The sequence below is a fragment of the Tigriopus californicus genome, chromosome 11, assembly GCF_007210705.1.
Source record: "Tigriopus californicus strain San Diego chromosome 11, Tcal_SD_v2.1, whole genome shotgun sequence".
Taxonomy (NCBI): Eukaryota; Metazoa; Arthropoda; class Copepoda; order Harpacticoida; family Harpacticidae; genus Tigriopus; species Tigriopus californicus.
In genome coordinates this window covers 2,631,611-2,647,266 of record NC_081450.1, presented here as the reverse complement: position 1 = coordinate 2,647,266, position 15,656 = coordinate 2,631,611, and the positions used below count along the sequence as shown (strand labels likewise).

At 37.7% G+C, this 15,656-nt stretch overlaps 1 protein-coding gene across 1 annotated transcript in view; it reads left to right on the top strand.

Annotated features, from left to right (window-relative positions):
- The first annotated feature begins 149 nt into the window (after nucleotides 1–149).
- Nucleotides 150–15,656, top strand: part of LOC131890683 (glycine receptor subunit alpha-2-like) — a 38,915-nt gene continuing 23,408 nt past the window's right edge. Inside the window, exons 1-2 of the mRNA XM_059240089.1 lie at nucleotides 150–199; nucleotides 2,098–2,371. Coding sequence (XP_059096072.1) covers nucleotides 2,280–2,371 — 92 coding nt within the window. The 5' untranslated portion in view covers nucleotides 150–199; nucleotides 2,098–2,279. The remainder of the gene's footprint in view (nucleotides 200–2,097; nucleotides 2,372–15,656) is intronic.

Here is a 15,656-nt window from a genome sequence, read left to right as displayed (position 1 = left end):
GCGAGTTAGTTTGGACGTAACAATTACTTGGCCAGTGAGGACAAAGAGAACCCGAACGGATCCCGCCAAGATTTTGGTCATCCAGTTCGCCGATTGAAAAAGGTAACACCTGATTTAAAAACAATTGTGGATCCGCCTTGGCCGTACAGCGAACGGATCCCGCCAAGATTTTGGTCATCCAGTTCGCCGATTGAAAAAGGTAACACCTGATTTAAAAACAATTGTGGGATCGTTATCTTTACTTTTGGACTGAAAATTGTCTAGTTAGCAATTGTAATTGTAACCTAATTTTGAGTTGTTTAACAATAACTTTTTTAAAAACCATTTCAATCATCTTCTCTATTTAATGTAAGCAAATATAACATTATTCAGCGACACGATAAAAATAGTCGACTAAAGTCTGGACGTCCCATTCCTGTGTCTAAATTATGTAGACTGTAATGGACTTGTGGGTGAAGAATAATTAAGCGTGTGTTCTGATTTGATGCTACCTCCTCAATTATTTGCAGTTGCTTCGTGCATCTTGAACAAAAGTGTATAAAAAGTATAAAAAAACATCGAAAAGTCATATGTTCATATCAGGGAGAAGCTTAATCACTTCTTTTCGCATTTATTCGGACCAACCCTGTGGATTTTTTTTGTATTGTCATCTGGACCATCAATCAATAAATTTATCTACAAATGAACTCATTCTTAACAAGTCATCAATGTTAAAAAATATCCAAGAGATTCAGAAATTAATGTAAGATACAGATAATTACAACCTATGAAGAGACATTTGGATCTTGGTGCAAAATCGTTTCAATAAGAACTGGCATTGCTAAACCAGGCAAATCGGGAAAGGGTTTTTGTTCCTTTTGGGTTGAGAGCGAATGCAACAGTAGCAAAAAAAGTATTCTCAATGTTTTGTTACTTGCTGTCCAATCAAGGTTTTAGTCTCTCCGCATTTTTGGGTAAGAAATGTCAATTGTAGATACACCTAGAACTCAATCCACTAAATAACCGAAACATAATGAAACCGGGAAGATCCAATCTTCTTAGAAAAGAATGATAGTGATTGCTGAAGGTAAGCAACTTCAAAAAGAAATTATGGCAAAACAATATTGCAAGTTCTCCAGCTTATAAAGCCTTCCTGTTAGTAATCCGTTCTCGGAAAAGTCATGGAAAAGTGAAAAACTGAAACGTATTCAAACCAAAGCAAGATCTTCAAGTTCCCCTCCAGTTGCTCTAAAACACTTAAAAATACCACTCTGGAAATTACAAAAAGGGCTACGAGTAACAATTAACTTTGGGTTCTATGGGCCATTACAGTCACACTGTTCTGAGATTGCAGTTCCCTTTAAAAAAAAGAACGAATCAACGTTATTTCGATCCTTGTCATTTTTCTTGGCTATTGTCCTGAAGTATTCCCAGTGTTTGTATGTCATGGTTAAGACCTCGATCCGATGCTTGAAGCTCTGACAGGTCCTCCTCATTGGAGCCTCAGACAAATGGCCCACTTCTTGTTAATGCATGACCGACCTGAAGGCATCGGGGAATGGGATGACCCCATCTTTGAGGCTCTCAATAACATTAGCCAAATACCAGTATGTCCAAGGTTAACATTCCGCAAAACTGTCGTGGATGTATGGTGAAAACCATTTGCAAAACCCCAAAATGTATCTCCCGGAACTCTTTTTAAGGCCAAGTTTGTATCTAGTTTGTGGGACCGACATAACCACACCATTTTGAAATGTAATTGAATTATAGTTTTAGTGGTAAGGGCCTATATATAGGCATAATATATTTACTAGATATATCAATTCCCAGTTCCTTTTTAGGAACAACGAACGAATTATTGCTACTTTGCTACTACTGTCCTGTTGCCAATAGTATACACAACTATTAAACGATACTGACGTCACCATTCAGCTCAATCTCGATTAAAAAACGATTACTTAGGGACGGTCATCTCCAGGGATGAAAGTCAATCAAATATGTCGATGTGATTGAGCACTACTTTTGTATAACATAATGAATGCCTTCTATTTCTTTTGAATAACACAATGAGTATCTTGTATTATATTGCAACAACATAATGAATACCTTCTTTTCTAGGAGATTTATACAGGTCTGAGGGTTCCTGTCGTTTGGTCCGATTAAGACCAATGTTCCATTGAAATTCAAGCCATAAATAGAAAACTTTTGGTTCATGAGGGACAATTCCAAGTGCAGAGCTGAGCCATTGGCAAAATCATCTCCTTTCATGAAGTTTGATCATCCCACAACGTTTTAACATCATGCAAGTGTATCGTCATTTGACCAAAATGAAGATTTGGTTTCTCATTCTTCTGGAGGTGGTTTTCCAACAAACACACCCAATTTTGGCCAGGTAGGTTAAAAAGTGATGAAGCATGTTGCTCGACTTCCAATTAGGAATAGAACATCTTCAGAGTGGACGGACAGGCCACTTTTTAAAGTTTCAGTTTGTCCATGATGCTTTTATATGGTCAAATATCTCGAGTTCATCATTCAATTTCATTACAACTGATCAACCCTATATTCAAGGGCAAGCCAGATCCGCCAACTCCAATTCGTTGGTCCGTCAAATAATGTACGGAAATAAAATTTAAATCAAATGAATAGTTTTTTTTCTCCTTCAACTGCTAGGAATCCCATTCCTAGTAGTGGTAAGGAAGTCCGCCAAAAAAATAAATCTATTTGTACTATATAAGTAGGTTCTGATTGGTAAGGCACGAGTACTACTGTTTTACCCGCATAACCCGTGAAATGCCGTGACGGCATCCGCCTCCAGTTTCATGATCATGCTCATTCAGTGATTCGAAGCAACAAAAACGTATTAAGAACCAAATAAAAGCATTTGACTAAATGAAAATGAAGTGTGCTTTTGATACGAGCACATCACGTTTTCCCAGTTGGACCAAATCGAGATGGGACGATAATGAAGTGCATTCCTTTCCCACCCAAATGCCTAAACTATTGATTGGGTCAATGTTCAATGGCGATTTGCCCTTTAAAAAAGGCTTGAGTCAAGTGCCGAGGGAGCAAAGTCCATCAAGCCTTATTGCAAATTTCCTATCCTTATCGCCAAATGTGAATGTGTGCCACGAACATCCGCTTACTTTTACTTTCATTTTAGTATTTTAAGGGGGATGCATTTTGCCCCGCTCATTTACGAGAAGACTCGCCTGCTTGGAGAGCAAGTTCAAAGTTAGTAGATTAGAGAAGGTAGAATGAAGCTAAAACTTCTTACTTGAAAGCAAGAAACAAGAGTGACCAAACGATCTCGAAACAAGGAATCTGAAAACAAAATTGAAGGCCTTTATGGGGGCAAATTTAGTCAATTTTTTGCAGTCGTTAAATTTTCACAAGAACCGGGAGCATCATTGTTATCGACTTTATTTCAATTTGCCGAGCTGAGTTTTTAGCATAAGAAATCCTTTTAGAAGCTAAAATGATTCCATGCAATAAAGTACCGGCTTTTGAAAACTCTTTTCATCTGGATATGACAAAGACTATCCTTTAATGCTAGAATACATTTTAGTGTTAAGTTCGATGTTATTAGCTTTATCTATTGTCAAATTATTGTGTCAAGTGAGAAACATCTCGCTTTAAAGAAATCTAAGAAATTAAGTGCTCTAATCAATTATTATTGGTCTTTTCTGTTCAGATCACCCAGGCATCAAAGGGATGCAATTGAGAATAGCTATCGGTATTAAAGTGGAAAGAAGAAAGTTAATCGCTGAGAATTCAACGAAATAAACAAAAACGAAAACAACAAAAAAAACAGGGAAGAGCAAAACTACAACTTGATATTGAATATCAATAAGTATGACGACCTTATAAATCAAACAAGTTAGTCCCTCCTTTATATCACCTTGGACGGTTCATAATTGCTAATGATTCCCCCAATTTATTGACTATGTTGGCTTACAATTGACATATCTGTACTTTCCGGACTCACAGCTGTCTTCCATCGACTTATGAGATATGATGAAGAGAGAATGATTCTTCGTCAAGGCCCAAACGTAGCCTTGATCCTGGATAGTTCATGTTTGAAGGGCACTTGTAACATCAACAAGGATCATTATTTCCTTTTTGCTTAATGGTGAAACCTGATCCCTATGTGGATATTAAATATGCAGAAGATCAAGGTTTCCCATTAACCATCACATATATAATGCGAAGCGAATCCGCAATATTCAAATCTGCAATATTCTGATTGAGTGAGCATTGGATCCGACTGAAATAGTACTACTGTCATGCTCAAAATGGTCGTTTTTGAGACTTTGTAGCACTCGCTAATGCTGACTATTGAGGAAAAGGACGACTACAATGAGACTTGCTTAATGACGTTTCGGCCTTTGTCTAGAACACTTGGCTTTATGGCTTGGGCGTGAGTCTGTTTATATGAGTGGGTCCGATAAATAAAGAGATGTATTGAAGATGAATCATAAGATAACACAAACGAAACGTGGACAGCAAGGTTTGAGAGAAGGCCACTCGGACCTTCATCATGCTATCGTATTTGGGTCTCATCCGCAAGGCCTTTTCTTGACCGTAGAATAGTTCATCAATTTCTGCATCACTTAAAGAGAACCAAGTCAGCAAAGGAAAAGATGGTTCCATAGGATCTTTAGCCTTCAGAGTGTTCCAAAGTTGGTCGCCATACATTTTGCAATAGCCTTGGTTCAAAGTTTGGCGATAAAAATCTTAGATTCAGCTGTTGAAAAGGCCCCTCTGAAAGATATATTGAGGGAAAGGTGAATGCATGAAAAGAGCACTCTAAGATGAGAAATTTGATCACCTAGGAGCAGATTAATGCGTCATCTTTCATTAGTCATCAACAGATGGTCTCACATGGTTCCACCTTGCCTCCTTCACCCTTTCTCATTTTAACAATCTTCTAGAAAGCCAGACATGATTGAGATGGAATAGTCTAGAAGACTAATGGGCTGGAATCAAAGCCTTTTAAAACGATCAATTACAAATTAATGAAAAAGAATGGAAAGACTTGGCGATCTCTACGTAAACCAAAAGAGAAGGACTTCCACTTAACTAAGAAGAGGATGCATCCAATAAAAGAGATGCTATAATTGGACTAGGAGTCCTTGTCTGTTTTCAGTACAATAATGAGGTCCGAGTAAAAAACAATAAATCATACACAAAGAGATGTTGTTAATATGAAAATAATCCCAATTCTCAGCAGCCTTAAATCAATTGCTTTGGAAACATAGGCAATAATTCTAAAGAAGAAGAAGCACTGTTAAGCTTGGATGATTAATAGTCCAACATTTACGTTATATATAGAGCAGGTTATGAATAACGGATGAAAATGTAAAAGTGAGCTGAGGTTGAAATAATCACTAATGCATCAGTTCAGAACAAAATCAAAACTAAAAATATAGGCCGTGAAATGGAGTAAAATAATCAGGATTTTATTTGCTGGTATTCCTACGTCTATGTTATTGGTATAAATAAAAGACAAAATGGCACTCTGAACTGATGTTTAAATATCCTAACTGAATACGCTAAGAGGTAATTATATATTGTGTTTTTTGCACATCTTCTAGTTTGATTAGTGACGTCTAATTTCAAATGTTATTTCAGTTATGATATTGCAACATCAATATCATTCGTAATCCCAAGATTGACTTTCGACTCTCTACTGAGATCATAATTGGTTTTAGAAATTGATCTACCTACGTTAGCGGTAATGGGTTTGTAATGTGCTGGGCTCTCGTCCATGAATTAAGATGTCCTCCATGCATTCAATCCCCCCCTATTCACCTTGCCAAAGCTGATATGGTTTACTTATACTTCACTTAACTTTGGGCACCTGTCAAGAATCGTCAAGTCTTCAACTCTCATTCAGACCGCTAATGGAAAGATGACTAGTAAGATCTAGCAAATGGTGGCTTCACTTTTTCAAGCATTATTTGTTTAATAACCTTCCTGAAAACCTTATCACCGTCACTATCAAGAAATTCGGTAACTCTTACATTGTGCAGACCATACATTTTTGACAATAGATGATTCTGAATTAATCGGGAAAATAGTTTATTAAGAGATGGAAGATGATTCTAAAAAGCAAACTAGGGTTTCTCCAGAATAGCTCTCCAAGTTGACACTAATAGCATTCTCACCTTTCCTCAACGCATAAATTAAAACTTGAAAGGCAAAGATAGCCATAGCCTAACCTAACACCGTCGAATATGGAAATGTGACCAATGCGAAGATCATCTTCTTATTTTCGGCAGATCAAAATGTATTCAAAGAGCCTCCCTCACATTGCCAAGAAAACTGAGCCTAAAATTTAAAATGAAGGGAGAGAAACCCGATTGAAATCTAGGGAACGACAAAGCTAAACAAGAAAGCAATTTTCGGGTAGCCTTCTTACACAGATATTGGTGTATCTATAAATGAATTTATATCTTTTGTCTTCCATATCTTCGTCAGAAAAAGTCCACCAAAAGGGAACAATGACATCACATGACATAGCGCGGAAAAGTATCGTTTGCAAATACTTTGCAAGGAGTCAACTATCCGATGTTCCATGTGGAAGTCTCCCTTTGATTGTCAACTGCTAAGAAATGCAGTTTCAGACCCTACCTCCCATTACTTATTTAACAAGCGTTATTGAGGGTTCTTACCGGCATATTTACCGTTGCGGAAATGATCTATTTGTGCCAATTTCCAAGTGGTGCAAAATAGCCTTAGCCTTCTTCTTGAATCCAGTCAGTCTGAAAGTGCTGATTGCTTGACACAAAAGATGGTGAGGGTGTCCACTTCCGCTAAGTACTCCCTCCAAAACCTAGCCTCTAACCCAATGGAATCACGGACCATGTAATGACTAAATCTTGCAATTGGGATTTGGTGGCTTTACGTCACAAACCGAAAGCTAAATGTGAACAAGCACCATCATTGGTTGAAAGTGAGGACAAACAAAGTCAGGCAATGAATCTCTGTCAAACTAAGAATGCGAGGGAGGCGGGAAATTCAAATTGAACGGAAATCGTCATTTTTCAAGGTCAAAGCTTTGGATATTCAAGTCAATGATTTTGTCCAAAAATGTTAATGATATGACACTTTGGTGGCAAATTCAGAATCAAACAAAACTAGAATCCTATTTGCATCTCACTCCGGATAAAAGGGAAAAATCATTCGGACCAGTACTTAAATTTTGAGCCAAGGTCATTAGATTTCTTAAGTAGAAAAACTTGATGACTACCTGAATGGTGAAAACTCCAAATTGCCACTATAATGGATTTCATACAGGATCTTCGATTTTTTCAATTGAATCATCTTTCATCAAACTAAAATGAGTTGTTAAGAGTAAAAGAAACCAATTGGGCAAAAAAACGTAATTAGTCACCTTTAGAAAATGATAAATTTTTGAAGGAGCCGAAGTCCCTATGGCCTGATCAGAGAATAATGGACTTAGTGTCAGTTTTTCAGCACCCTGAAAATTCTGGGCGACCGTCATCATTAGTACCGACCTGAAAAATCGAGGTCTCATAACCGTGGCAAACTCGCTCAAAATCCAGCCACCCTTGAGTATGAACGCTCATGAGTCACTGGTCACCGCAATTTAACACCCGATGAAGACAAAAGTTCGCGGTTTTTTTCGCTCTAAGTGCGGTAGAGTGAATTGTGAGTGGAATGGTTCCCATGTGTTTTTGATAACTTGGTCCGAAACAAATCCAAATATGTGTCCTCATCCACCAATTAAGAGCTAGGGACAGGGATAGTAATTACTCAACAATGAAAGTGGCAACCTTTGTCTTAGAAGGAACTGTTCAAAATGTCGTTTCGTTTTGTCTTAGAGGTGGGATGCCCCAAATCTACTATTGTTTTGGTTGTTGTGATGATTAGCTAAACCTTGAACGAAAGAATAATTCTCAAAATTATAAGATGCATTCGTGACGGATGAGTTTGCTTGTCGCAAAATGCATTCTTTAAAATGTTAAATACACCAGGTTTCGCCAAAACAGGCGGATGGCTCAATTGAGCTCTTATACATTTTTTTTCTGTGAAAAACTGCTTCAACATTTTTTATCCTCAAGAGAAATTTAATGTCTCTGAAGGAGACATATATTTCCCAACTCATTATTAACCATTGGTCTTTACGATCTGCGAACATGTTAACTCAAGACAACCTGATCCAGGACAAGATGATCTAGAATATAACTGGTACTGATTTGATCAATCCGTCTGCGACGCAAATTTTCACACCCTTGCAGCCAAGTTTGACCCCTGTTTACTTTCTTCCGTGCTACCATCACTTTCTGACTCATCAAACAAAAAATTCAAGCAGTGCGGGACTGGTTTGTAACCCGCCCGTGCAAGAAGATCGCCTCAATCTTGCACAGTGTGGCCAGAAATAACGACAATTTCACCATTGCCATAGAAACGAATTGATCAAACGTCCAAATTAAAATGATAGGTATGAATATTTGAACCTCTTTTATCTGTCAAAGTTCTCTACGAACAAATTATACTCATTTCCTACTTTCAAAGTGACAAAGGGGAATCAACCATCAACCGGCTCTGCACAGAAAAAACCTTTTCGGTCATTACGACCGTGATCAAGTTTGTTTTAGTTTGGAGGTTGTGGTGGTCGCAAATGAAGACCATGTTAGGTGAAACGTTGATAATCTTTTTTATGCTTGTTTGATTACTTTTTAGCTTGAAGTTACTAATGCTATCAAAGTATGTCCTAAACTACCATCTATATGTATAATATATCTAAATGTATGACCCTCTGTGTGAAATACGGACACTCCCAAAACTCAACAAGCAAATGACCCGTTTTATCATTTCTAGATTAAAGGGTAGAGTTTTCTATGTGTTAAGTTGTCTGACGAGGAACAGAAAGAAAATGTAGTCTAGCTTTTAAACACTTGGCCTCGAAATCAGATATTTTCGTGGCTTATCCCCTGACCCCTTCAAAGAACCAATTGAATTGTGCGTCGACCGAAATTCTCAACTCAGATTGGCTGAAGCATAAAACAAAACGGTCAAGGGGATAAGCCACGAAAATATCCGCTAAAGACTTTTTTTAAGCCAAGCTCTTTTATGAACATCTGCGAATTGTATGGCCTTTACTCTCCAATCTTGTTTGATTCAGGTTTCTGCCCAATATTTCCATTCTAAACGTCTAATATTCATGGACGATCACAATTTGAAATAAACATTGAGGCAGGTCTTGCTGGTCTTGATTGTGCCACAAGTGGGGTTAAAATGGGAGAAGATTGGATTCCTCTTCCATGCTGTTTTGTGCCATTTTTGCTATGCCCATGAAGTGATTCTACATCAAGATTAATGTCTTTCCCACACCATCATTGCTCAAGCTTGAATGGAGAAAAGCAAGAGGAATCCTTGGAAAATGCACAAATCAACCGCACAGGGTTCCATTTGGAAGGCTCACTTCTTTCAGTCGCCATGAAGAAGATCCATTTTATTTGCAATTTTCATCTCGCTTCACTCAAAGAACAACCAAACTAAGGACTGCAATGTCAGTTTAAGCAAAAATGAAAAAAGAAGGATGTCATAATCTTCTACCATATTTGGATCTGAATTCGGGTCTAAATGTTCTCCTAAGCAAAGTTATGAACAAGATCTGATCAGACGCGACACATTGGAACTTTTTTCACAATTAAGGTAACTTTTAAATAGAGGGAAGGTGTTGCATGTATGATCACGAGTATTTCTCAATTTGCAACTTGCATTGGATATCTTATCAAAAATAGTTTAAAGACCCTACTGGCCATCCACCCAAGTCCAATCCAATGAATGCACCTTCAGTTTAAAGACTTTCATTAGTACCGGAAGAGCAAAACCTCCAGAATGAATAATGAAGGACTACATCTTGGACATTACACTGACGAAAACCACATGTGAGTCCGACAAGAAGGGCGACGTTTATCATTTCCACACGATTACCGATGGCGGTCATTGCCGAGGGCCTATGGGTGGATGAGGCCATCGAATTAGGCCAAAATTGGAAAGGGAAGGAAAACCATTGGTTGGCCTTTCAGTAACAATAACATGGTATAAACACGTACATTTGTCCTTGTCTTCGACTTTTTGAGTCAGAACAGGCCACCGAAAGACCCGTGAGGTACCTATGATGATCTTTATTTATAAAGCATCATGACTCAACAACCACTGTAGTTTCAAGTTCATGCTGCCGCTCGGACCGTTAAGTTACACAAACCACATAGAGGAACGCGATTCTTATTCACGCAATTGACCCAAATCTTTAGAAGTTATCCTAAATTACATAAACCTTGACATTTTTCTGCTGAAATTACGTCTGCTGTATTGACCCAAATCTTTAGAAGTTATCCTAAATTACATAAACCTTGACATTTTTCTGCTGAAATTACGTATTAAGTTGCAGAAAAGCATTAGATGCTGCTGATAAGATCGTAAAATTGGCAGAAAAAAATCACAGATTGAATATTTTAATTTTGAAGTCCGACTGTTATTTCGCTATTTTTCAAACTAAAACTAAATCTAAAATTCAAAGGTAAATAAGTTACATATATCATAAGGATCTTTTTTTAACTGTTAATGGGATTCCATTCCCAGTAGCTGTCAGGAAGTATGCAAAAAACTCTGCGATTCCCAGGACAAGCCAAATCTGTTTTTGAAGACATATTGGGTGGATTTACAATAATAACCAAATAAAGATGTAGAATTCTTTAAAGGGTTAAGAATTTTTATTGAGGAATACGAATTGTTTTTGATGTTCATATTTGTCTGCAAAAATACATCTTATTGGACAATTACATTGACATGCGATACCTAAAGATATAAATTTACCGGTTAGATTTTCAAACATTCTTCATCAACTTCATGGCAAATCATCCGCTACAAGAATCTTAAAGTGCCCTTAGATTCAAACACATTTTGTAGGAATAAGAGGGTCGATCTCATTCCCAAAAATACGTATGAAAAGGAAGTCAAAGGAGATGCCAAAATGCTTTGTTCATTATTTGATGCATTCTGTATTCAGGGTTCCTAATGTGTTCCAGGTTTTAAAGAGACTGGCTGGGACTTCCAACTCGCTTTGCAAGTTATTTACACTATACACGTTGAATGAAGCGTCCATATACATTTTCACAAGGAATCAGATACCGTATCACGAAAACACAATCTGAGTGAATAAAAGGACAGACATGACCCAACAGTCCACGTCCTCTTAGTTTGGTTTCTATCTTCATTGTTATTCTTGGCTGTAGTCTTTGTCTAGAACTTCTGGAAATATGGACTGTAAAGGCTGTTTCCACCAAATGGTCCTGCTCTTGGTCATCACAACTTTGAGTCACTTTTCGAAGTAAATTAATGAACTAAGAAGCTTGGATCTCCTCAAGTTATCTTTTTACTCTCTGCTTGCAAAATGGCTTCTTTCAAAGTTATGCAGCTGAATTCGAACTTAATGTACTGATTACTTCATAACTTTGACCCTATCTCCTGAGTACCCAACCATAGTTTCGGGCTCAAATTTGCTCAAGTTCACCTGCATATAATATGATGTTGTAATCCTTTATTAAGCGAATTTACAATAAAGTAAATGATTCAGGAGATACGAAACTTTTGTTTCCGTTCACAGTCCACTTCTCTTGAGGTCCCTGTCTTTGTATTCTGGCACGAGATGCTTCTGAGGGAATGAGTGACACCAATCACGGTGTGTATACACTTGTTATGAATGCTTTTGTCCCATGAAATAAATGTGAATCAATATATCTCAGCAACTTTTGTCCCTGATTGTTATGCCATATACCTTTTCCCATGAATGCTGGCCAAGCGAACGACCAAATATAATATCATTTGTTTTTCACGCCTTGCGGGACAAGTTATTTCTCATTATCTTTTTGGTGCCTACAAGAATGTGTTCGATGTTAGATATGCCCTTTCAGCCATTCCATTATCTGGCACTTACCCGATTATTGGACGCTCATTGAAGCTCCAATCTTTTTTTTTTAAATTGCCATTCCTGGCCAGTCAAGACATCCTCTACTTCAATTGACTTTGAGCCAAAAAGCATGCTCACTCTGTGTCAAGGTGATTATGGCGCAAGTGCAAAAAGACTACTCAAAATTTGGTTGTGGTTGGTTTTGAGAAACCTTAATGGTTTTGGAAGTCCTTGGTAAATACCATATTGATGGTGTTCTTCGTACTATTCTAGGAGAGCCCTCGTCTAGTCGTGTAGCCATTTGGCCATTAGAGAACTTCCCACGACAAAACATTTGACCTTGACCTTGAGGCAAGTAGTGAAGCAACCAACAGCAGCATGACTGTTCAACCCTGTCAAGGCTTGAATCTTGCTTTCTTAATTGCATCCATAAAATCTCACCCATGTAAATTGAAGCAAGCGTCAAAACTCAGGATGCCAAAATCTAAGCCTTCAAAAGTGCAATTTCAAATCAGGATGACAGTTTCAATTTGGCACCCTGAAAGGCCCAAAACTTTTGTCCTTATCTATTGATGAAAACATAAAGGTGCAGTTAAAAAGTCAGGAGTTAGAGGGTGACCAAAAAATTTTTTTGAAACATTTCAGGCTCATCTTTTAAGCTGTCTTTTCACAAGCAAACATATCATAGTTTGCAAGGCTCATTGGCCCATTTATCGACCGAGGAAAGTGCTTTTAAGATTGGTTGGCAATTTACGGGCTCGTTTCTTTCGGCGAGATTGCCGATCGACGAAATGTGGCCAACCATATTTATTGGCGAGCATTATTTTTGGCCTCGTGTTAGCTCCGAAATAGTTAATTTTCTCTCAATAATCTTGCTGATAATTGAAAAATATGGCGGAAGCGAATATCAACAAATTCAGATGATTGCGATTGCGTTATCATTCAATGAAATGCCATTTCTGTCAATGTCTTTTCTTGCCTTCAGCATCCCATTGTCCTTGTTCTTAACAACTCTTTTATTGCAGTTCAACTATTTTTGTTTGGGAACTTTCACCATTCCATGTGACAGCAACGGGCTTCGAGAATGCGTAGAGTGAAACGAACCATTTGAAACTTTTGGCATCAAACTCGATATAATGCCTTACTTGAGATCCAATTGAAGTCCTTTGTGGCGAGATAAGTTTCGAGTGTGATCGTTCATTGAAAACCTCATCGAACTATTTGGTGCGGAATGATAAAACGACCGAAATTCGGTTACTGATAAATAACAGAGACTATTTCGTAACTCACCAAGAAGGGTATTCTAATCCAAAATCAGCCCCAAAGATCTCTACACAAAATCCGAAAAGCTCATCCTCGGGGTTTCGAGTGTTCCATCAGTTCTGAGAAACACGACCTGGCTTCCCTTTCTCCCAGTTTCTTCTTTGCGCCTTTCACAAAGCCTGCCTGCGAAGGTAAGCCTTATTATACGTGGGAAAAGAGGTAAATGTCACGTTGAGCAGAAATTGCAGAAGTTTGACAGTTCGGATGTGCGATAGCGCTGACATAGATCCGTTGTCTAAGGCTCTTAGGTCGGATGTGAAGACAATATTGAGCAAATGAAGTTCACTGTTTAGTTGAGATGTTGGGTTCCGTAAAGATAGGCCTCAGACGTAAACTTACGATTAACGAGTATAAGTCGATCGGCACGTATTGCCCAACGAAAAAAGTAGTTCAAAAAAAATATGAACCAAGTTTAAGCACAAGGTTTCAGTACGCAATGCCACCAACGTAAAAACACAAGAAGAATGTCTCAAAATTCAAATATTTTTGTGTCGAAACCAAGCAAAGTTGATATGAAAATTTGGGAAGTAGAAATTTTAGTCAACTTGCTGCAATCATTTGAGGGTGGTTTCAGGTGATTCTTCACAGGTAATTTTCATATTACTTAAAAATATGCAACTAATTTGCTTAAGAGTCATTGGTCATATTTTATGCTTAAACGCATGCTTTCTAGCCCGCTGACCTGACATTTAGTCGCAATAAACAACAAATTCACGATTTATCTTCTCATTACATCTTGATTCAGACTTGGCCAAGGACTCACAAAACGGAGCCAAATCTATTTTTGGCCTGATGCGTAAAAAGTAGGCCCTTCAAACAATATATTTACAATTTCCAGTAACAAAAAGTCGACCCCAAAGGTAAGCAAAAGGAGATCTCTACAATTTGTACGCATAACGATGTGACATTTTCCTTTGGTAATCCGTGAAGGCGATAAGTGGCATTTGTTATTTTTACATCTGATCTTTATCGATCTCTCATGGCTTGCCCTAGAAGATAAATTAAAGCGTGTAACTTGTTTGGTATGGTTTATTATTCCAGTAGACGTAGAGTGTGTACATTTCAATGCAAGATCGAACATATATAGGAACGCATTCCAAATCCATCCGAGCAAGAGCTCAATTAGTAGCCTCTTGCTACAGAGCGGGATTTTATTCTACCAGGTAATTTGGCAACGACGAAGTTTGAGGAGCTTTGGTGCAATTTCTTCATTTCATCTCACTTTGACATCAATCTCTTGTAGGATTCCAAAATGTTCTCTAACATTACTTAAAACATACTAAAAATGAAACATTTCGAGAACACGTTTTACAAATATAAAAAAACAACTATTATTTATGCGTCGAGTTGAATTCGGAAGAAAATGCACGCAACAAGTTCTTTTAGCTTTTTCTCAAAGGACCTTTGAGAAATTGAATAAAGAGTGCATTTTTGATTCCTCATTGATTTTCTGGAATTCTTCATTGATTGTTTAACATGATTGAGCTTTGTTAGTTCCAAAACAATTTACAAAAACGCATGTTTCGAACGTTTTAAGGGATAATTGTTATATTTTTAACTTTTTTAAGCAAGTAAGAAATTGGAGAATGATTGCTTTCTTCTGCGATATTGAAAATTGATATTAATTGTCTCGGAAATCGAGTTTAACTGTAACCAGGTTATATTGGAGCTAAGCTCTATGAAAATATGACCATTCATTCTCATATTACAAAGTATTGGGTGACTAAATCAAATACCAATTTGAACTCAGAAGCTAACAAAGTGGGATCCAAATTTCTATCAATTGGGTTTTTTGAAAATCATAGTTTTTTGCACGCTTTAGGTACTTTTTTAATCGGAGCAAGAAATCAATAAAGCCAAAAAAATCGAAGTTGTTTTTTATGGTTTTGCAAACTACAAAAATGCCCAAATGTGTCTAGGTATTTCTCTCGAAACTTGATAAGGCTTTTTTACCACCATGAGTTAGTTTCATTGAGTGAGAGAAGTCCTCCGGTCTATTGTCCTTCCTGATCTTTTTTAATCGAAGGAAACTTTTAGAAGCTAACCAAAACCGCAGACGGAGAACCAATGTAATATAGACATCGTCACCGCCTTTGGAATATAAATTAGGCGAAGTTATGGCCGGCATTGGTCGTCGGGCGAGGTTCAACCATTGAAGAGAAATGGAAGAAGTGTCAAAGTACTTTGGTTGTGCTTTTTTACTGAAGCTTTAGTGGGCAACCCTGATAGTTGTACTCCAACGCATTGACGGCTGCGCCCTCTACCGTCAGTAGGAGGACCAGTAGAGTCTTGCAACTTCTCAACCGTCACCCATCTACTTTAAAAACCTTGCTTTCTCTGTGGTTGTTGAACCGCTATCAATCAATCAAAAGCTCAAGGGGGCGTGGTAGTACAGCCATATCTAATTCTA